Source organism: Tetrapisispora phaffii, chromosome 3 (assembly GCF_000236905.1).
Source record: "Tetrapisispora phaffii CBS 4417 chromosome 3, complete genome".
NCBI classification, from domain to species: Eukaryota; Fungi; Ascomycota; class Saccharomycetes; order Saccharomycetales; family Saccharomycetaceae; genus Tetrapisispora; species Tetrapisispora phaffii.
The window spans coordinates 844,223-867,081 of NC_016522.1; the positions used below are offsets into that span (position 1 = coordinate 844,223).

Genomic DNA, 22,859 nt, shown 5'->3' on the forward strand with positions numbered 1-22,859 from the left:
GTTTTATAAATGAAGAAAACTATTTCATTTAGTTTTCTGTTATACTCAATTTGTCAGTATTAACCTTGTCATTTCTTTCTAGTTCTGATTTTACTGCATTTCTATATTCCAAATCATCGTCTCTATACTCATAAAAAACATGGTCCACCACAATATTCCTCCCAGCAATCTTGCTGCCGTTTAAATTATCAATGGCTAACACACACGACCGTTGATCTTCGTATTTCAAATATGCAAAACCTTTAGACTCGCTAGTCTCTTTATCTCTAACAAGTTTAATATCAGTTGGAACCCCGAACTGAGAAAAGATGGTCAATATATCATGCTCTGTTAACTCCTTATTGAGACCACCAATATAAACATATGCCTGGTCTCTATACTCGTCATGCCATGATAAGGATGCATCTAGTATTCCACTATTTAACTCACTTGCATTAATAGCGTTGATGGATTTTATTTTGTTCATGTTTTCTATTGTTTAAAATCTATTGTTAAGTGTGTTTTTTTCCCTTTAGTTATAACTCTATTATACCTTTCCAATCTTATTTATTGGCACTACTGCAGTAAGAACGTGCCAATGAAGGTGTCTAATGATACATTCTATCCTCTTGTAATGATAAAAGTACCTTAATATAAAGCATTCTCTAATTAAGTTGTTGACCGTTGATTAAATCGATGAGCTTTACCCGGAATATAGAACTTTTCATATTTTAAAACAAAATCTTCTCCAAATTCAATAAGAATACATACATATAACCCCAGTAATATAATTAAAATGTTACTAACTTTGATTAGAATAAATACTATTCGTTCTGCTAATCAAGGATATATTAGTCGAGAATTGAATATTGATTAACAGCACAAAGGTCTTTGTGAGAAAACAATATTAATATTCCTAGTTTTCCAATTAAAGTATATTACCATATTCTGTCCCTCCATACTGGTTTTTGTTTGCCGAGGTAGTTAAGTTATTTTAATTGTAGCAGATGGAAGATACAACTAATGTTTTATACCAACCTGAGAATGTACAAGACTTAGATGGGTTTGCCTCGGAAGGAAACAGCTTTAATGATTCTGAAGATGAAGCACAACTACATTTGAATTTGAATAGTAAAGTCGAATTGAGAGAAAATGCCGACGACTTTGGCTCCAATGGCCATAGTGGACATGCACACAATGAGATACAGGTTAGTTCTGCTGAACATGCTTGTGGTTACTGTGGGATTGATTCTCCAACCTCTGTGGTTAAATGTAACACCTGTAAGAAATGGTTTTGTAATTCAAAGAATGGATCGTTATCTGGGTCTCATATTGTTAACCATCTAGTTCTATCGCATCATAATGTAGTATCATTACATCCGGATTCGGATTTGGGTGATACTGTTTTAGAATGTTACAACTGCGGTTGTAAGAATGCATTTTTATTAGGTTTCGTTTCAGCCAAAAGTGAAGCTGTAGTGGTTCTTTTATGCCGTATTCCATGCGCACAGACTAAAAATGTCAATTGGGATACTGACCAATGGCAGCCAATTATTGAGAATAGACAATTTTTATCTTGGGTAGCAGAAGAACCAACTGAAGAAGAAAAGTTAACGTCAAGATTGATCACGCCTTCTCAAATATCGAAGTTGGAGGCTAAATGGAGATCTAATAAAGACGCCACTATCAACGATATTGATATCCCAGAAAGTCAAGAAGAAATTGTATCTGTTCTATTGAGATACCAAGATGCATACGAGTATCAACGTTCATACGGTCCACTAATTAAGCTTGAAGCAGATTACGATAAACAACTGAAAGAATCTCAAGCTCTAGAACATATATCGATCGAATGGTCAATAGCACTTAACAATAGGCATATGGCCTCATTTGCTCTATCGACATTTGAATCGAACGAATTAAAAGTTGCAGTTGGTGATGAAATGATTCTAAGATATTCTGGGATGCAGCATCCAGAGTGGGAAGGTAGAGGTTATATTGTTCATTTACCAAATAGTTTCAAGGACGAATTTTCACTGGAATTAAAACCAAGTAAAACCCCACCTCCAATTCATCTAGGGACTGGGTTTACTGCGGAATTTATTTGGAAGGGTACATCTTATGATAGAATGCAAGATGCATTGAAAACGTTTGCTGTGGACAAGAAATCTATTTCTGGATATTTATATTATAAAATTTTAGGGCATGAAGTTCTGGACATCGCTTTTGATGTTCCGATTCCAAAAGAATTATCCATTCCACATTTTGCTCAATTAAACGCATCGCAAGCGAGTGCAGTTGCAAATGTGCTACAGAAACCATTGTCATTGATCCAAGGTCCACCTGGTACTGGTAAAACAGTCACATCTGCTACCATAGTTTATCACTTATCGAAGTCACACAAAGACCGTATTTTAGTATGTGCACCATCAAATGTTGCAGTTGATCACTTGGCAACAAAATTACGTGATTTAGGTTTGAAAGTAGTAAGATTAACTGCAAAGAGTAGAGAAGATGTAGAAAGCTCTGTTTCAAATTTAGCCTTGCACAACTTAGTTGCTAGAGCAGCAAAGGGTGAATTAAGAAAATTATTGAAATTAAAGGAAGAGGTAGGAGAACTATCTGCTAGTGATACCAAAAAATTCGTAAAACTACTTAGAAAAACAGAATCAGAAATAATGAAGAAGGCTGACGTTGTATGTTGTACGTGTGTTGGTGCAGGTGACAAGAGATTAGATACCAAATTTAGAACTGTCCTGATTGATGAAAGTACACAAGCTTCTGAACCAGAATGTTTAATTCCAATCATAAAGGGTGCAAAGCAGGTCATTCTAGTCGGTGACCACCAACAATTAGGCCCTGTTATTTTAGAAAGAAAAGCTGGTGATGCAGGTTTGAAGCAATCATTATTTGAAAGGTTGATTTCCTTAGGCCATATTCCAATTCGTTTGGAAGTTCAATATCGTATGAACCCTTACTTGAGTGAATTCCCAAGTAATATGTTTTATGAAGGTAGTTTACAAAATGGTGTAACAATTGAACAAAGAACAGTATCTGCAAGTTCATTTCCATGGCCAATTCATGAAATTCCTATGATGTTTTGGGCAAATTTTGGAAGGGAAGAAATTTCTGCAAATGGTACATCGTATTTAAATAGAATTGAAGCTATGAATTGTGAACGTATTATTACGAAATTATTCAAAGATGGTGTAAAACCTGAACAAATCGGTGTTATTACTCCGTACGAAGGCCAAAGAGCTTATATATTACAATACATGCAAATGAATGGTTCTTTAGACAAGGAATTGTATATTAATGTTGAGGTAGCTTCCGTGGATGCTTTCCAAGGTCGTGAAAAGGATTATATCATCCTATCTTGTGTTCGTGCAAATGAACAACAAGCGATTGGTTTTTTGAGTGACCCACGTCGTTTAAATGTTGGTTTGACTCGTGCAAAATATGGTTTAGTTATTTTAGGTAATCCAAGATCGCTATCCAGAAATTCATTATGGAATCACCTTTTGATTCACTTTAGAGAAAAAGGTTGTTTAGTTGAAGGTTCCTTAGACAATTTGCAATTATGTACTGTTGAATTAACTAGATCATATCAGAAAAAAAGAAACCCAAATAAATTTGATTTTAATATGGCAGCTAACATGGGTGAATTCAATTCCTTTAACGATTTTGACACTCAAAGTTTATTATCTTTCGCAGGCGGCAACGCCTCTGCTGCTGCTATGTTCAACAATTCATTTGGACAAACAAATGATTGGCCAAATAACTTCAATAACAATGAATATGGATCTGGTTACTACTCCCCTGTGAATGATAACAAGCAACAGATGCCTCAAGGAGAATCTTTTTCGAAATTTGACTCAAGTTTGTCCAGAAATTTGCAAGAGAATAAAGGTGCTAGATCAAGATACGAGCCTACTGAAATCAGTAATCTAAATAATGAAATGTCGTCGTTAGGTTTTTAGTAATATATGTTGTTTGAGTCCTAAATAATTAGAAAAGAAATATTAAATACTTATAATCATTATTTATTATAGCGATAATAATTATATATAACTTTAAAAGCGAGGGCATTAAGTGTATATGTATATGCCGATGTTGTTTTTCTAATTCTTTAAAAATTTATGGTGTCATTCCCATTATGATTATTATTAATATTATTAGTATTATTATTATTATTATTATTAGTATTGGTGTTATTATTATTACAATTTGCATGTGTCACGGATATATATATATAATTTTAATGTCTATCCCAACGTAGCCATTTGCCAATTTTGTTTGATGTCTGCTCTGAATCTGGTGCATTTGATGTAGCTCCAAGGAACATCCTTGAAAACCTAGAAGCTTTAGACCGTGGACTCGAAGATGCTGCGTCAGTAATGCATTTGACATATTTATTTGAATTTAAAGGAATGTTTTTAACCTCAAAAGGTTGTAGCTGGAAATAATTTTTTGTTTTAATATCCTTTCCTGGATTATTCTCAATGTACAAACTGTCATGTTTATTTATATACGTTGAGTTTGTTAGCTTGATAAAGTATGGATCTAGTCTAGAAAGTGAAGCACTAGGATATTCTAATTGGAAAGTTGTGTTTAACAAAGACTTTATTTTAGTGTGGACTATTGATGCACTATTCAATAAAATACTCATGTTACCAATTTCACTATGAGAAGAAGAATAAGTATCATGTATACTCGCTAACTCCACTTCCGTTGCATTTTCATTAAGTATTAATTTATGTCGTTTTAACGATGATAGTGTACCTGTATTGTCATTATGAAACTGTTGACAACTTTCACTATTTATTTCAAATGGAATATCAGACATAATTGTACTCATGCTTAAATTAGACATTGGAATATGATCACTAGGTTCACGATCTTCATTTAACATGAAAGTAACCAACAGATTGATAACATCGGTATATTTAAAACACTTTTTTATTGTGTAAAAATTTGATTCCAAAGTATTGGGATCAACACCAATTAGATTGAATTCAGTTAAATCTAAAGATGTTGGTTCATAAAAATCGACAGTAGATTTTATGTTTCCCCCATTTCCATCACTGTTATTAGAAGTATTAACAATCTTATCAATAAAATTATGAAGATCATCATTATTATCATCAATAAAGTCATTCATACAAAGCATCCAAGGTTCTTTATTGCCAAAATGTGTCAAGGTAGAAAAATGTAACAAAACTTTTGTAATTAATGTTAATGTTCTTCTTACATTCTCATTTGGTATTTTATTAGTGATTCCAAACAGGTTTGGATTCAATAATATCGGACATAAATATCTTAGAAATAAGAAACTTGAGATAGAATTTAAAATTATTTTCTCCTTAGTACCTCTATCTACATTAATTTGTGATATCAGAATTTCTTCCAATGATGTCTTTAAGCTTTTTAATGCCTTCTTAATTTCGATAGGCATTTTTTCAATAGTTGTGTACAGATTTTTCCAAATTTTTTCCACCCAATATGAAAGTTTTAATTTATTATCAGATATCAATTCTTCCATTGACTTATTTGTTTTACCTTGATATGTTTTTCTTAATCTATTTTCGTCAAGTTCAATGACTTCATTTGTATTCAATATATCAGTGATTACGCTACGCATTGTTTCTACTAAATAAATCTTACCTGTCATATTGAAGAGGTATTCGGTTGATATAGTTAATAAACTGTTTCCTCTAAATATTGTGTTTATAATAGCACTGGCATTATCGGTTGATTTTAATTTCACGGTTATATTCATAATCTCATAATTCATTAACGATTGTAACCATGAATTTTCCTTACCTAAACATTGGAACGCATCGATTAAAGGGACTGATATTTCAATTAGCTCGGTGTGTGTTAAATTGGATGTTCGTTGAGTAATATATGATAAAATATCTGACATATTTGTATTCTTCAAATTTTTTTCGAAGTTCTTATACGGATCCATTGAATTAATTAAAATATTCTTTTTCATGTATTCTACTTGAAAACAAATATCACCAATTTGATTGTTCGTCGAATCTTCTGATTTGAGTGGAAGTCTTTGTAATGATTTTATATCAGTTAATTTGTTTAAATATATTATGGCAGAGCCTATAGTGTTACAATGTTGTGTTTCATTATTAATTTTGATTAGATTTAATTTCAGGGTATCAATATTTACGGATTTGTCGCATGAAAACGATTCTCTCCAAAACAAGGTAGAGTTATCCAAAACATCATAGTTTGATAAGGTAGTAGTTTTGAAATTTGTGGGTAAATCTTCTGATAATTGTATCGAACAATAATAACTAAAATCTCCTTCAAATGACTCTGGCTCCAGTTTTGCCTCTATGATATTAATTTTGAATGAATGTGATAGCTTTAGGTAATTTTCTATTTTCTCATTTTTATTTGAATAATAACTTTTAATTGTAAATTTATATAAGAGTTCCCAGACTTTTGTGTAGTCAGCCATTGAAATAAATTGCAGTTTTAGTTCTTCTCCTTCTCTTTCGTTTGAATATATTATTATCCCTTTAACATTATGCCCAAGTAATTTATCAATTTGCGATTCTAAGATTGTCCTAACATCTATTGATTTCAATAGCGCATTTTGACCCTCTTCCTCAGTCGAATATATTCGTAACAAACCGTCAGTAAGGATTTTAATATTAACTTTTTGAGATATTTTATTATCAGAATATTTGCAGTCATCTACATTTTCATAAATTATCGATTGGTCAGAAGATAAAGTTTCCTGGTAGTAGATTAGTTTATTGAATATTCCAAAATTCTTAAAAGATGACCAAACCAAAAGACAATCCAATAACTTATTGAGAACAGTAGAATCAGAGACTCTCAGATATATTGTCTTTTTATTGAAACCATCAATTTTAATTCGTAAACTATCGTTTGTATATTTTGACAAATTAATCTTGCAATCCTGTAAGTTATTTATTAATGTTGTAGAGTTTAAAGTGGAAGTATTGATTGCTATCAATTGACCTTTAGTATTTATTTTAACAGTGTCGGTTTCATTCCAATCAATCGAGTCTAAAGACCAGTAGACGTCATATTTCTGTTCAAACTCTGTCACAATCTGATGGTCTGCAGCTGGCGGGAGAGTATCTTGTTTCATCATTCGCACTATTCTCACAATTAAAACAGCCTCCTAATGTACAACGATGAGCCTTGTATGGGTTGTCTACTTTCGACGTGTAGTAAGTTTATCCTCTTCTTTGAAAATCCTTACGCATAGATAGATATGCTTATATATAAATTTCTATCGGAATTGTTGTCTTAATGTGGAGATTTAATTCAATTACTTAAAATCTTCCGAAGACTATATTCCCAAAAGAGCTTGAGAAAGTAATATTCAAGAGTAATAACTAAGAAACCGTAACTGCTTGGAATGGGAACAGAATGCTCAGAAAGAGAAATAAATATGTAAGTAATATGTTACATCAATTTTTCAAGAAAGATTCAAGCACAATGAATCCACTGGCAAAAATAGCTTCAAGCCGCTACGATGTTGAGATGTATTTTAACATGGATAGGTATATAAGAACCCAGAAGAAGGAACTATCATTATATATTGCTACTTGAAGGAGAAGGACAGTTTGCAGTTTGTAGTGCTCTTCCAGACATAACTGGTACGAGAAGAGAAATGGTTTTGCTCTAAAGAGCAACTGAACAGTACAAGATGATCTGCATATGAGTAGAAGTACAAGCCAGGGCACAAGCAATATATATGTAGTATACATGCATACAGTTTGCTAGCAGCGAACTGCTAGCAGGTAATTGATGGATGAGGACACTTGTTAGATTCGAAATGGTTTCGAAACTTCTTTTCGAACCCTTATCGGTAGCGTGCTCCCTGCGCATATTTCTTCGAAATTCTTTTGAACTTTTCTTTTTATTGGTGTTGTTGTGTAAATTTCCATTTTGGAATATAAGCAATTATAACAGTTTCGAAAGAAAACTTCCCATGTTTTATGTTATTAAAACACAAAGTTAGTAGGTTCTTCCAGGTGGAAAGATATTTAGGACGATAGCATGGTTTTATTTAGAGTCAGATGCAATTGCAAGCCCTCTGAGCCAGCTTTTTCCAATCAGTTTGTGTGGCAGGAGCATCTCGAAACAACAAATGAATATATATTGACGTGATAATCGTTTAAATGAACCATCTTATTCACAATAAGTATCTAGCACCAAATATTTTCAATTGGCTGCTTGAGCGGCTCATCTGCTTGTTAATTGATATATAACGTTTCTCCTCTTTTGGAACTTATGGACTTTTAAATCGGAGTTGTATGTTGTGGTCACCTCAGTAAATAGTACAGTCTCAAGAAACTCGTGTGAACTATTCATTCTGTTTTATCCACACTCTGTTTTTTCAAATATATATAGATAATTTATTATAAATATTGTTACGTATGAAATTGCTACTAATTAATATAAATTAATTTAATAGTAAGTGTATAATAAGAAGAGAGTGTTTCTGGTTTACTTTTTTCCACTCTCTCTGTGTTCCTTTGCCTTTTCTTGATTATTTATTTAAGTGAGTATGTATGTGTTCATCTTGGTCTAGTTCATTGAAAATGCATGTGGGGCCTCACCTTCTGGTCCAATGAACTCAGCGTTTCTCCATGGACCAATATCAGACAAGTATAGACCACCTTGAGATTCGTCGACCTCAGATTTACCACCGAACTTGACTGGGAGGTTTTCTTCTGGAATCTGTTTCAATAACTCTTTCTTATATGAGGAACCTAAGATAAAGATCTTAGACACAGTGACCGGGTCTAAAAATGGTTTGAATAGTTTGAATGCAGCAGAAAACCCGAATGGAGCATTGATAATATAGAATTTACCCATTCTCTCTGGGTAGTAGTTTTGACCGATTACAGAAGCTTCCTTGACGTAAGAAATAACATTGTAAGCAGAAGAAATAGAAATACCTTTTAAATCTAAAACAGTGCAAGAAGTTTCCACTAAAGAGTTAAAAGCTCTTGATGAAGCAGGCAATCTGTATTTAACAAAAGATTCATATTCCCAAACTAAGTTCTTTAGCATTCTTTCCTGTGTAGTAATTTTCAACATTTCAGGTAAATTAACAGCACCTAACTCTTCGAAGTAAACTGGTCTACCTTCCTTATCAGTCTTGTGGTAGTATTGTGGGTAGTATTTGGCGACAATTGGCTTTTCATCGTAATGGAAGTCAGTTAAAATACTGTCAGTGCCATATTCTTTTCTCCATTTTTCACAATTTTCGTACATTTCCAGGGATAAGTTAACATCGAACTTTCTAGCTCTTAAAAATCTTAATAATGTCGAATCGTCTAGTCTTAGTTTGTATTCCTTGGCAATTAAAATTTCTTTCAATTGTTCCAATGCACTTTCTTGTTCTTTAGTCAAGTTACCTGGAGTGCCTGGCAAGGAGCCAGCAGCACAAACTTGAGGGTAGGATTCTAGAAATTCCTTTTCTTGAGCAACAACTGTATCCATCTTATTAATTAAAAAAATAGATCACCTAGATGTAGTGTGGTATGGTTTGCTTTAGTTTACGTATACAAGTAAATAAATAATACTACCAATTGCATAAATACATGGACAAATTAAAAATATAAGCTCATTATATAAACAAGGAATATAGTTGAATAATAACAAATGAAAAGATATAATAACAAAAATATTATCTTTAACATAAAAAAACAAAACAGAATATCAAGTAAATAACAATAACAATAACAAAATATATATATATAAAAATAATATATATTAAAGGATCATTACCAAGACATACATTCAATATTCAAGCTGAAATTAATTTACGTAACAACTAAGCTAAAGCTAAAAAATAAATTTATTCACTAGTCAGTCAGTCAGTTAGCAGAGGCGTATAGTATTTCGTTCAGTTCCAAACTTAGACCAATGTCAATTAACAACTCTTAATTGAAGTGACAAATTTTCAATGCAAAAGAAATATATTCAGATATTTCTTTTGCTGTTGAACATATTTCCAAAAAGGACATGAAATAAATAACAAATTGAGCTGCTTCAGACCAACAAAAACAACGACAACAACAATAATAATAATAAATAAGAGTTCTTGCTTGATTTCTTTTAATTGCTAAAAGCCCATGTATATCTTCCATAGTTGCATTGCTGTTGCTATTACTGTTACAACTATTATTCACTCTCGAAATAAATTTTGCAAGTGAAAATTTTTTCGAAGTTTCTTCATCTTCTAAGGTCTCGAGAAGAAATAAGAACTATATAATATAACAAGGACATTGTCAATATATGCTACCACTAAGTTACTTGTTGTTGTATTTGTTCACGTATCCCCAAAGGAATAGAGAAAGGTTTACGTTGTTGAGTTGTATGCTTTGTTCTCTTGCGTTTCGTTGCGCTGTTTCTTTTTGGAATCTTACTATTTTGTTGTCTCCCACGATGGAACACTTCTTGAGGAAACAAGTAAACTTATCTTTAGCTTAAAATGCTGTGTGAATGTTGTTGCATGAGAGGTACAAGTACTTAACATATTGCCTAGAGAAGAGTGATAGGTGGTATTCTTGTGTGGTTCTGTAGGCTGTTCAAAACAGGATTTAACTATTGGATATGCGTAAAGGAAAGGGTAGCAAATGCTCCATGTCTTACTATGAGAGCTTGTATCAATGTGAAGAATGGGAGTAATTGATTAATATTGGCTCATTAGTGCAAAATTAACTTCATTGTTTAATATAATATATATATACATATATATGGTAAAAGGGGATTCCGTCATTACAACGGATATAGGTGTTCATGAATGTTTGATGTTTACTATTACTACTGTAAGCAAATGCAATTGCAAGTTTTCTTTCATAGCTGATTATATTATCATTTATTCGTTCAGTATGTTCATTAGCTAATCATATATAAAATAATGTTTGAATGAAAAGACAGTTTTCATAGGTACAAATATATATATATATATATTTATGGATAAATACGTTGTCTGTATATGTGCTTCTCTAAAAACACTTATTGAGATTCTTTGAGCCAATCTAATAGTTCAGGTGCGAAGTATGTGATGATTAATCTTGCACCAGCTCTCAAGAAACCTTGATGAGATTCTAATACAATAGTCTTCAAATCAACAACGTTTTTCTCAGCAGCAGCATGTAACATCGCAAATTCACCACTTACATGGTACGCACAGACTGGTAGGTCGTGACAAATTTCAGCAGCATCTCTCATGATATCCAAATAGAAAGTTGAAGGTTTTACAATAATACCATCGGCACCTTCTTGTAGATCTCTCTTCAATGCTCTTCTTGCTAGGCCTCTACCTCCAGATGGCAATTGGTAACATTTACGGTCACCACTTGAAGGTGACGAACATGCGGCATCTCTGAATGGTCCGTATAAGTTACCACTGAATTTGGCAGAGTATGATAGAACAAAAGTTTTATTGGCTAAGCCATTGCTTAATAAACCTTTCTTGATCATCTGGATTCTACCATCAATCATATCAGATGGAGCAACACAATGGGCACCTGCTTTGGCATAATTTATGGCTACTGCAGCTATTCTGGAAACACTTGGGTTTAGGTCAATGGCACCAGAGTCATCTAAAATCCCACAATGTCCATGAGATGTATATTCACATAAACAGACATCACAAATAATGTATAAATTAGGGAAATTTTTTTTCAAAATTTTAATACCTTGAATAACTGGGCCATTTGGATCATCAGCATTTGTACCGTATGCATCTTTGGCACCTTCTTTCAATGGAACGCCAAACAATATAACACTTCTTAATCCTTTCTCGACCAATGGTTTCAAATAAGCCACTATTTTGTTAACTCCAAATCTCTTGATATTAGGTAAAGAATCAATAGCAGTTTCATCATCTTCAATGTCTGATAAAAAAATTGGAAAAATCAACATATTGGTAGTCAATTGTCTTTCATTTTGCCATTCTCTCAATAACGGATGGTTGTAACCACCAGATAAAATCGATGTGATCTCGACGTTATTAGATGTACCTTCAAAATTAATATATTCGGCTGTATGTGGCATTGCTATTTACTTGTGTTGTCAATTGGAGTCTTTATTAGCATTTTTGCAACAATCAGTAAATTACAAGACAAGTATAAATATGTGTATATATATGATTATTGAAAGTTTAATGTCCAATAATATCTTTAGTAATACTATTCAATTGATCTTGTAATGAGCAATATTCCAAGAAGGTGCGCATTCTATTAGCTCAAATAAGAGTATTCGGGTAAGGTGTGGTTGCATATAAGCACTACAATATTGAGTAAATAATGGAAATGGTGGTAAAATAATAACCTTCCATCACATATACTTAAAATTTAAATACTCACATGGTTGATAACGTATACTCTGTCTATACTCTTTCTCAGTTATGATTGCAAGACAAAAAAAAGTTAAAAGTTAATGATTTTATATTTATTATATGAAAGATTATGAGTATTAAAAAGAAATATGATCAAATATGATTATTTAAGTAATATTCTTATCTTTTAAGCCTTGGCTAAAGCCTTCTTAACAGCAAATCTCTTTTGCTTTCTTAAAACCATAACTTGGAATCTTTCGAAGTCAGATAAAGCAGCTCTTCTTTCACGTTGAGCAATCTTCTTAGCCCAAGTGGAGGTAGCCCACTTTTCGGTGACACCAGCACTACTCCATTTCTTGGAAACAGTAGCGGTTCTGGCACCTCTGGTTAAAGCAAAAGTTAATGGAGTTAAAACAACGTGACCTAAGATAACAGTTTGTCTTGGGACACCAGTTTCTGGACCGTCAATTAAAACCTGTGAAAACAGTATTGATAATCAAAAAAATAGTACAATTTATGCATATTTTAATTAAATCATTAATTTTGTTAGTAAAATGTTATTAATAAATAAAAAGATAGAATCGTGTTGTTTCTTAAATTTCATTCCATGATATATAATAATAGATATCTAGGAAGTTAATATGATACCTCACTCCTTTCTTTATTCATCATTAGTTGTCAATGATATCAATAATGAACTAATAAACACCATAAGTAGTAATAACTTTAATAGAAATTTCTATATTAAACATATACTTGTTTGCAATCTGGATAATGTTATGGATCAATGAGATTCGTAAATTTTTCGTAACTAGTATTCACCATTTCAAATATTCAAGAACTTATTATTATTATTATTATATCAATGTTATCTTCTCGATACGATCTAACAAATCTCAGATTGTTCCTACATTCATTAATTTTTCTATTGTACTCTCTCTTTTCCTTTGTAATATTTAATTTCATTTCAAATCAAGAAACAACGAATCCTTTTAAATATATATTATAATATGGACATACCTTCTTTTGGTTAATAATTTCGACAATGGCAGCTAGTTTACCAGCGGATGGGCCAGTCTTGACTAAAACGACACGACCAACTTCGACTAATCTCCAGTTAGAAGCTTTAACAATAGAATCGGTGGACATTTTTATAATTGTTTTATTTGCACGGTTCTATTAAAATGGTCAAAAAGAACTATTGAAAAACCCTCTTTGAAATATAAACCTCTATTAATATATATATACACTTCTTAATCGACTATACTTTTAAAAAAATATTGAATACTAATACCAATTATCATTATAGAGAACAGTCAATAAGGAAGAGAAGAAATTCACTAACTACTGCCATCACATCGTAATTGAATTATTCCAACAGGATGAATTAACTACTTTTCCACTAAATAAATTTCATCTAATCAGTAACTAACGGGATCAATTAGTGGGTTAGAGGGAAAAAGTGAAAATTTTCGATGAGCTCTCTCACTAACTTTAGAAGGAGATAGGCAGACAGACCTATAAAACGTCTCTTCCTCGCGCCCAGTCCCTCCAGCGGTCCCTTCCCTCCAGTCAAGAGATTCTCACCTTTGAACCACCATCGATGCTTCCGTCTGACGACAGCAGACGGGAAAAAATAATGCTACAAAGAAACCGGGACACGAGTTAGCGAGAACTCGTCTTTGAAAAGGAAGACAGTCCGATGAGTTTTTGCAACCGACGCTGAAATAAAATCAAAATGCATGTTGTTTTTTCCCAAAACAGAAGCAATTACAGTGTAATGTTTGGGTGTTTATGGAAAAAACAGGCTCACAAAAATAGTTACATTGTGGTGTCCAGATGCATAACAGTCGCACATAGCTTTGGTAATGCATCTTTTGAAATATTTGTATAATAAATTGATAGATGACAATAATTCTACAAGTTACTTTATATTGTATATGATATTATACTATATTGTTCTCATCTCTATTTAAGCTTCCAAGTTGTTTTGATAAAAGACATTGAAATTCAGATGTACTATATATGTATATGCTTGTCAATTGATATTTCTGTTGCTTTTTATATTTTAATAACAAAGTAACCAAGAACCGATCTCTGGAATATCTGAGATCAGCGGTATCTTTATGAAACGACAGGAGTCGTTTTGCATTGACTATTTCATGTTCTCTTACGTTAAAATGAGAAGCTGTTTAATGAGTTTTTAATATTACATTTACTTTTTGATTCGATGAGAAGATGTCGTTTGTGACCTGCTATTTTGTCTTGGCAATGGTATGCTCAATGATGGGGCAAGTGAGATGAAATACAGACGTTTTATTTAATTGCAGTCATTTAGTATTTGTTAATATTACTTTTGAACAGTCCTGGAGTATTTTGTTTTGGGGGGGAATAGTCGTTGTAGTATATAGGAAACTGTATGCAATAAACAAGCAGATCGTTAAGGGATAGTATAAGTTTTATTTTTATTTAAACTTCCTCGATACGTTCGTCTTTTTTTTCTTTGGGTTTCAGCACAAAGAGTATATAGTTTATGAACAATGTTTATTTATCGTGATGAAAAAGTACGCCATTAATTGATTTTTTAAATGAAAATTCAAACGTTATTATTACACCAAGATCTACTCTGACTATAAATGTTGTTCTAATCCTTTATATTGTATCTAACCCTTATCCTATATCTTTACTGATAGGTACTCGATTACTGTATAAGAAAGCTTATCGTAATTCGATCGCTAATACTTGTTCTTATTCATGACACTTTGCTTTGCTTCACATTGCCTTTCTCTGTGACGTTACAAGAATATATACTTTTACCCGGAACGTATTCCGATTTCAAGCCCTAAACATTCTTAATATTTAAATATATGCATATATTTTATATATTTTATAAATAACAAGTTATTTATTATACTTCCTACTTATAAGTCGTAATAAAGGGACGCAACCGTATATACCGAAGACAATCAATACAATGTCAACCTCCAATTACCCACAGCTAGAAGGAAGAGTATGTCCTCAGAATAACTAAAGAAAACTATACATATATATTCTTAATTACTACATTTTTATTTTCTTAGAGTTTTAAAAATAAATATTAAGCCAGTGATTAACGAATACCCTAAATTGAATTTCTACTAACAAGCGTTCCTTTTTTTGCTTTTTGTTATAATTTGGAAACATTTATTAGAATGATCAACAACTAGAAAGTCTAGCCAACAAATTGGCTACATTTAGAAACATTAATCAGGAAATAGGTGATCAAGCTGTTAATGATAATAGTCTGATCAATAGTTTATCTAATTCTTTCGATTCAATGTTGAATAACTTGAAACATACATCAGGAAGATTGACAAGATCTCTGAAGTCAGGGAGTAACATATGGAGAATGGTTGGTTTAGCATTACTGACGTTTTTCATTTTATATAATTTATATAAATTTTTCTAGTTCTTCTAAATTTTAAATAGCATTTTTCCAAGCATAACTGTAATAATTAATCTAAATGTTTATAACTACTTTAAAAAACTCATTCTGGATTACATATTGGTTCATCACTTTAGAGTGATTTTAAAAAATATTATATATTTTATTTCATTTAATTATTGTTATAGATATATATATACTATAAACCTTAAAGGTAATTATATTTTTTTTGGGTGTTCGTTTCAATTGTTTTAGTTAGACTAATTCGTAATACCTTGTGCTGCGTCTTTTCCCAACCTGTAATTACCTATAGCTTTACCCCAGTTGACCTTAGATCTAGTGATTGGTAATTTCCTTCTTAAGGATTTGAATTGCTTTTCATTCAGGTCAGAGAAAGATGAATCTAATTCTTTTTCGAATTCAACTTCTACCTCTTTTAATGCAGAAACAGCATCATTAACACTAGACAAATTAATTTTTTTATTAGATTTGAAACTGACGTTACCATCTTCATAAAAATGAACGTCAACGTCAATTTCACCTTCCAAACTGTTAGAAGAGCTGTCAAAAATATACTTTGACTTCCATTCACCATTCCAGAAATTTGAGGCGTTATATTTGGTACTGCTGATAATAATCGAAGTTTTGTCTTCTTCATTAGGGATTGGATAGACACCAAAAGTAACTTCTCCAGAGAAATCAGAAGCAGTATATTCATTTAAATTTTTAACAATTTCTTCTTGAACAGAACTTAAACTGATATCACTAGATCCAATATCAAAACCTGTACGGTTCAAATGGTCAACTGAAAAGGAAATAGCTGTTATCGGATCAATGAACTTTACACCATCCTTGTTATATTCTGATATGATTATTTGCTTACCTTCAACTTCAATTGGGATACAATTGCGTATATTGTATTGTTCAATGGCTTCTAATATCGATTCTTTGGCAGATTCACCAACAATTTTAATCAAATCTTCGTAGATTTCAGTAATTTCACCACTTGGTGCATCAGAAATAATATCAGCAATAACTGAATCAAATTGAGAGGCCATGTTTATTAATTCAATGGAGAGAGTGATTTTATTCAATTGGCTTGTTTCTTTTTATCCAAAGAGTAAATAACTAGGTCTTATAAGTCTTTAATTAGAATATCTAACATAATAATACTTAATTGATTTATAAAAAGAGGTACTCTCCACATTATTTAAAGTTTTTATTAATGTTAATGAATATTGATTAATAGGGATTATGATCGAAATTATATTCGAAATTTGGATATTTCATATTAGGTCTCGCTCTATATGCATACTAGTAGTCTAGTTGTTTTACCCTGAACAAAAGAGATGACGGTAATGTTTAAGAGAGAACAGCTTCAAGTAAGTAAGGACACAAGGAAACAGTTATTAAAACGTATGCAAACAATATATCGAAAATTGATTTATAGTTATTGATGAATCTCATATATTAAATGTGTTTGTGTTAGTTATATTTTGAAATATATATTTTATACATCCAAGTCGAAAAGTAGGGAATCTGGGACAATTTCAGAATATTCGTATTTATGGGTATAACTTTTAATTAAAGTAGAGTGTCTACTTATTAGATATGACATTTGATTACTATTGGCTTTATTTTTTTATTGATTATTTTGTGGTTGTGGTTGTGGCTGTGGTAAATTCTGGTTTTGATATTGTGGATATTGTTGGTTTTGGATACTGTATTGTAGTTGTGATGGAATATTTTGTGATTGTACCTGTTGTGGGGGCATATATTGCGATGATATCTGTTGTGGTGCATGTGGATAGTTATTATATGGTTGTTGAAGTGTGTGCGGTGCCATGTTTGAATTTATTTGAGCCGGTTGTTGTGGTAACTCAACTCTATTATCGTATGCTGATTGGTAAACTTGACTTTGTGGCGTAGGTGGTGGGATATAAGCGCTTGCTGCTCTATCTAATAGTTTGTTATAATCAACTTCTGCATTTGCTAATACTTGACGCAAAGATGTCAGATCATCTTTCTTTTGAGAATATTTACCAATCATCTTGGCGATTTGTGGTCTCAATGGGGTAACGGAACCATATAAATCATTAACTTGTTGGTCTTGCAAATTCAAATCTCCAGTGTTTTTCATATTTTGTAAATAATCTTGTAACTGATCGATATTAGCTTTCTGAGATAATATATTATTTTCTTGTTGGTTCTCCTTTATTATATCTTCGTTGGAGAGCTCTATTATCGGAGTTACATAATTTAATGGGAAAATACCAATTTTTCCATGCAATGTGCCTCTCCACCAGTCTCTATAAACTTGTTCTAAGACTGTTATAACATCACCTTTTCTAAAAGATAATTCATTCTCTTCTTGTGATATAAGTTCGTACATGGCTCTCACTTTTCTAATAATATTAGGTTTTTGCGGCTGACCGTTTTGCTGTAGTATTTGCGATTGCTGTAAGGCTTGCGTGTGTGTTTGTGCTTGCATTTCTGGTTGAGATTGTGATACTTTTGATTCATTTTTCTCTTTTTCAACTTCGAATTCCCTTAATGATAATCGTAAAGCTTTTTGAAAGTCTTCATCTTCATCATTTGATCGTAAATTAATATCAGATGGTGGTCTAACGTTTCTAGTACTTGAAGCCGACTTACTCTTTACATTTGTAATCAAATGACTATATTTTCTATTTGATTTGATTTGTTTGTAAAAATCACTGATATAACGCAAAGAAGGATCAGACTTGAAACTTTTTGATAATTGTCTAACAATTTCAACGAGTTTAGTCTTCACAGTTACATGAACGATGGGATTCTCGATTAAATCGTTCAACACAGCGATTATTCTCTTATTGTCGATCTGTTGTTTAATCCGTGAACCACAATTTTCTGCCATGGATAAAATCAAAGATAAGGTTCTCATTATCACATTAGCATCATTCTGTTTCAAGTTCATAAGGATACACTCAACGGCTTGATTCCCATAGTCCTCTGGATCTTTCCTAATGGCATCGCATACATCTAGAATGTATTGCCAGTTATCTTCTCTCAAGGAGGAAGAAGTAGCTTTATTGATCTTTTCTCTAATCTTACTACTCATAGCTTCAATAGGATATTATATTATATTATATTTTGTGCAATGTAACGAATAGTGTGTGCTGGTGTGTTTTTTTATTTAGTCTTGTTCTGCTATCGATCTTACAGAAGCAAACCAAAAAATAAAACTTAGTCACAACTTTAACCAAATACAAAAATATTCGTATATGTATCTACCTGGATATATATCTCTAGCTCACACTTGGATTAGAAAACTTGTTACAAGATAATGAAATTATTGAAGAATATATTTGATACTTTAAGCTTCAGTTAACTTTTAAAAAGGGTGATTAGCAGTTCTTGTCCGTAACGCTTCGCGGTGGTGTGTGGGTGTGGACATGTTGCAAAATTGAAATTTTAAAGAGAGGTCTTTGACAAAAGACCTCTCTTTCTCTGTAACATTAACTTCTTGAGAACATCAGTCCTTTTAATCATTTGTGTTCACAATTACAAGAGTATTTTAAGTAATAGTGATCTCGTATTAGTCAGAAGGTCAACCCCATGGATGGCTCGTTTTCTTTTACTCGATATTACAAGTAATTGGAAATAATATAATTAAGAATGACACTACACAGGGTTGCTCTATAATGTACACATACAAGAATGTTTCAAGTACATTTCTTGATACGTCGTAGTTTTTTTTTGCTATTTTTTTTTTAATTGTTAGGTTATAAGAATGGCTTATATAAATATTCACATAGTCATTTAGTCTATTATAGATATGTCTACATCCCTGCGTCTCCTTATCCGAGAGATTGATGAAAGGATTGTGACTTAACGAACCATTCCCACCCGCACTATCTTATATATCCGCATTCAAGAATTGATTGATATTAGAGAATGTTAATACTGTTCGACATAGTTTGTGGAAGGTAGTTTCTATTATTTAGTTGTTGTTGTCTTAAACATGTATATTTTTTACCACTTATAAGATGGATATACTCTTAAGACATGGTATGTATCCCCTTTCTTTATATTCCCTGACGTTGTAAGTGAATTCAGTCTCCTGTTTTTTTTTAAAAAAAAAAATGTTGCATATAGTTGGTTAACTTGCTATAAATTAATATCAAACAATTTATTATAGTTCATATTCATATGTTTATTATATAAATTTAAATGTATTTGTTTTCATTGCCTGTCCTTTTAAATAATAAAATATAGGTTGGTATAGTCTTAAGATTGGAAAATTGGTGCATGTACATCTGTATTGTGTATATATAAAGAACATCGATACTAGAAGCAAACTTCCATTAAATAAACAATTTTTGAATAAAAGGTATAACGTAATTTGCTGGTTCTTTCTTCTCATTTAATTGAACAATGTCTGATGATAAAGGAACTAATCACCATGACAACGGTGACAATATGAGTTTAAAACCAGTCGTCAAGACTAGAAGTAGAAGAACTTCATCCGTTGGGAACATTAATTTGGGTGATACGATTTCGAGCATATCAACTATGAAATTGACTAAAGAACAGAAGCTTGCCTCTAAGGAAAGATTAAAAGAATTAAATAGAAATATAGATAATAATGACAAAGATTTGGCCAGAAAAATTTGGCTTTCTTATTTGGAGATTAATTACAGACGTGTTTGGTTAACTCCTTTACTTATATTGTTGATTGTTTATTTTGCTTATTATACTTCAGGTAATAAGACTGAGTCTAACCCATTGTATCAATTCATTAACATTTCGTATCAAGTTGGTGATACAGATCAATATGGTAAAGGTATCAAGGATTTATCATTCGTTGCGTTCCATATGGTTTTCTTTACTTTCTTAAGAGAATTCCTAATGGATGCTATAATCAAACCAATTACTATCAATAAATTAAAGATTACAAAGACTCATAAAGTTAAGAGAATTATGGAACAAGTATATTCTATCATTTATTATGGTACTTCAGGTCCATTTGGAATTTACATCATGTACCATTCAGACTTATGGTTATTTAAAACTGAAACAATGTACGCAACTTATCCAAATTTCTATAATTCATACTTATACAAATTCTTTTATTTGGGTCAAGCTTCATTTTGGGCTCAACAAGCGTGTGTTCTAGTTTTACAATTAGAAAAACCAAGAAAGGATTACAATGAATTGATTTTCCATCATGTCGTCACTTTGCTATTAATTTGGTCATCTTATGTGTTCCATTTCACAAGAATGGGTTTAGCAATTTATATCACAATGGATGTCTCAGATTTGTTTTTATCACTATCAAAATTATCTAATTATTTGGAGTTAGGATGCACCCCAGTTATCTTTTTTATATTCATCGCTGTTTGGGTATATTTACGCCATATTGTGAACATCAAAATTTTATGGTCAGTTTTAACAGAATTCCGTACTGTTGGATCATATACGTTGAATTTCGCTACTTCACAGTATAAATGTTGGATTTCTTTACCAATTGTATTTACGTTGATTGCTGCTTTACAGTTAGTAAACTTATATTGGCTATTTTTGATCTTCAGAATTTTATACAGATTAATCTGGTTAGATATTCAAAAAGATGAAAGAAGTGAATCATCATCGGAAGATGAAGACACTCCTTCCAGTGAATTCCATTCAGAATCAAAAGAGGACATTTAAGAGGTCTATTGTAAAAATAGTAAATATAGCAATATATACTAAATTTAAAAATATAATCTGCTTGGAATTCAATGGAATTTCAATCTATATTTTTTATTAATCGATTTTTGAAAAATATATATTGTACACGTATTAGAAATGATTTCTTAATTCTAATTTATATAATTACTGCTTGATTTATGTTTATTTTAGAATTTAATCTTCTTCCATATTGATGTTGACTGTTTCAACAGTAGTAGATTCATTGTCATAGTAGGCAACGACCTTAACCTTAAACTCAGAGGCGGCAACACCAAATTGTTTCAATATTAATGCTTGTTTGACGTCTAATTTTTTACCCTCTTCACAAACTAAGTAAGGTGCTTCTAAAGTGATCTTACCTGCTTTGATCTTCGTTGGGATTTCAAACTTATTTCTTAAAGTTGGTTCTAAAGAATGTACCATTGGGACATCTTCTTCGATTGGAACTTGACCACCACGAGAGTATACAATACCTTCTGGGATAGTGAAAGTTAATGGGGCTCTAGAGTTTGGTCTTGAGTAATCCATTCTTGTATATGATTCAAAATATGCTTTAGTGGTTTCGACATCTTCGTTTGTGAATAATAAACCAGTGACACCCTTACATAGTTTACTCAATTTAAAAATATTTTCCTTGTATTCATTTTCTCTGTTTTCACCTAAAGCCTTTTCCAAGACTTTTCTTTTACCTAATATTAATTTTGAACCAGTCCAAGCAGTTCTAATATCTTGTAAAACTGGAGTTCTAACATCGTCCAAATACAGGATCCAGCAGTATCTGAAAGTGTCTAATGATTCTCTGATCTCATCGAAAATTCTTTCTTTGTTCTCTCTACCTTTCTTGTCAGTTTGGGCTAAAGTAACTAGCTTGGAACGTTTTGATCTAGGCATCTTTGATTATATGTATTTAGATATAAATTTATCGGTTTGTCTATCTATGTATATGGATATATATAGATAAAAATAAAGATACGTTTATAACAATAAGACAAGACAAGATAAGACAATAAAATATCTTAAAGAAAGTTGTATAATAAATACATATGTGTGCAAGTGTTATGTAAAGTGAAGAGGTCCAAGTAAACTAGATCGTTTCACTAATAGGTTATAACATATTAAGCAATAAAAATTCTTATTATTATTATGAGATGAGATGAGATGACTTTGAAAATTTTTTCAAAAAATATTATCTTTTTTTCATTTTAAATCCGTTCCCATAGTCAATAAAATTTAACATGCTTAAATGATTATTAACAACCAGCTTGAAGGCATATATATATATGTATGTATGTGCGTTCGTAAAGTTACTTTGCTATCAATATCAAATTATTATAGTAGTTTATAATGATTTATAATATAATACAACCAATCCCTTCCCTCTTT

At 31.7% G+C, this 22,859-nt stretch overlaps 11 protein-coding genes across 11 annotated transcripts; 3 read left to right on the plus strand and 8 right to left on the minus strand.

Annotated features, from left to right (window-relative positions):
- Positions 1-28: 28 nt before the first annotated feature.
- Positions 29-466, minus strand: IST3 (U2 snRNP complex subunit IST3; the record flags this gene model as incomplete). Its single annotated transcript, XM_003684930.1, has 1 exon — positions 29-466. One exon carries the CDS (start codon positions 464-466, stop codon positions 29-31), a length of 438 nt encoding a protein of 145 aa, XP_003684978.1.
- A 520-nt stretch (positions 467-986) lies between these two features.
- Positions 987-3,959, plus strand: NAM7 (ATP-dependent RNA helicase NAM7; the record flags this gene model as incomplete). Its single annotated transcript, XM_003684931.1, has 1 exon — positions 987-3,959. One exon carries the CDS (start codon positions 987-989, stop codon positions 3,957-3,959), a length of 2,973 nt encoding a protein of 990 aa, XP_003684979.1.
- Positions 3,960-4,237: 278 nt separating this feature from the next.
- BUD2 (GTPase-activating protein BUD2) lies at positions 4,238-7,126 on the minus strand (the record flags this gene model as incomplete). Its single annotated transcript, XM_003684932.1, has 1 exon — positions 4,238-7,126. The coding sequence occupies one exon, from the start codon at positions 7,124-7,126 to the stop codon at positions 4,238-4,240; it is 2,889 nt and encodes a 962-aa protein (XP_003684980.1).
- Positions 7,127-8,571: 1,445 nt separating this feature from the next.
- Positions 8,572-9,492, minus strand: TPHA0C03970 (SEC14 family lipid-binding protein; the record flags this gene model as incomplete). Its single annotated transcript, XM_003684933.1, has 1 exon — positions 8,572-9,492. The coding sequence occupies one exon, from the start codon at positions 9,490-9,492 to the stop codon at positions 8,572-8,574; it is 921 nt and encodes a 306-aa protein (XP_003684981.1).
- A 1,521-nt stretch (positions 9,493-11,013) lies between these two features.
- HEM2 (porphobilinogen synthase HEM2) lies at positions 11,014-12,057 on the minus strand (the record flags this gene model as incomplete). The annotated part of the gene is made up of 1 exon (XM_003684934.1): positions 11,014-12,057. One exon carries the CDS (start codon positions 12,055-12,057, stop codon positions 11,014-11,016), a length of 1,044 nt encoding a protein of 347 aa, XP_003684982.1.
- A 470-nt stretch (positions 12,058-12,527) lies between these two features.
- RPL14A (60S ribosomal protein eL14) lies at positions 12,528-13,489 on the minus strand (the record flags this gene model as incomplete). Its single annotated transcript, XM_003684935.1, has 2 exons — positions 12,528-12,815; positions 13,361-13,489. 2 exons carry the CDS (start codon positions 13,487-13,489, stop codon positions 12,528-12,530), a joined length of 417 nt encoding a protein of 138 aa, XP_003684983.1.
- Positions 13,490-15,314: 1,825 nt separating this feature from the next.
- On the plus strand, positions 15,315-15,788 carry SFT1 (Sft1p; the record flags this gene model as incomplete). The annotated part of the gene is made up of 2 exons (XM_003684936.1): positions 15,315-15,350; positions 15,531-15,788. 2 exons carry the CDS (start codon positions 15,315-15,317, stop codon positions 15,786-15,788), a joined length of 294 nt encoding a protein of 97 aa, XP_003684984.1.
- A 236-nt stretch (positions 15,789-16,024) lies between these two features.
- CAP1 (Cap1p) lies at positions 16,025-16,822 on the minus strand (the record flags this gene model as incomplete). Its single annotated transcript, XM_003684937.1, has 1 exon — positions 16,025-16,822. One exon carries the CDS (start codon positions 16,820-16,822, stop codon positions 16,025-16,027), a length of 798 nt encoding a protein of 265 aa, XP_003684985.1.
- A 584-nt stretch (positions 16,823-17,406) lies between these two features.
- On the minus strand, positions 17,407-18,864 carry HSE1 (ESCRT-0 subunit protein HSE1; the record flags this gene model as incomplete). The annotated part of the gene is made up of 1 exon (XM_003684938.1): positions 17,407-18,864. One exon carries the CDS (start codon positions 18,862-18,864, stop codon positions 17,407-17,409), a length of 1,458 nt encoding a protein of 485 aa, XP_003684986.1.
- A 1,316-nt stretch (positions 18,865-20,180) lies between these two features.
- On the plus strand, positions 20,181-21,455 carry TPHA0C04030 (TLC domain-containing protein; the record flags this gene model as incomplete). The annotated part of the gene is made up of 1 exon (XM_003684939.1): positions 20,181-21,455. The coding sequence occupies one exon, from the start codon at positions 20,181-20,183 to the stop codon at positions 21,453-21,455; it is 1,275 nt and encodes a 424-aa protein (XP_003684987.1).
- Positions 21,456-21,650: 195 nt separating this feature from the next.
- On the minus strand, positions 21,651-22,367 carry MRT4 (mRNA turnover protein MRT4; the record flags this gene model as incomplete). The annotated part of the gene is made up of 1 exon (XM_003684940.1): positions 21,651-22,367. One exon carries the CDS (start codon positions 22,365-22,367, stop codon positions 21,651-21,653), a length of 717 nt encoding a protein of 238 aa, XP_003684988.1.
- Between the last annotated feature and the right edge of the window lie 492 nt (positions 22,368-22,859).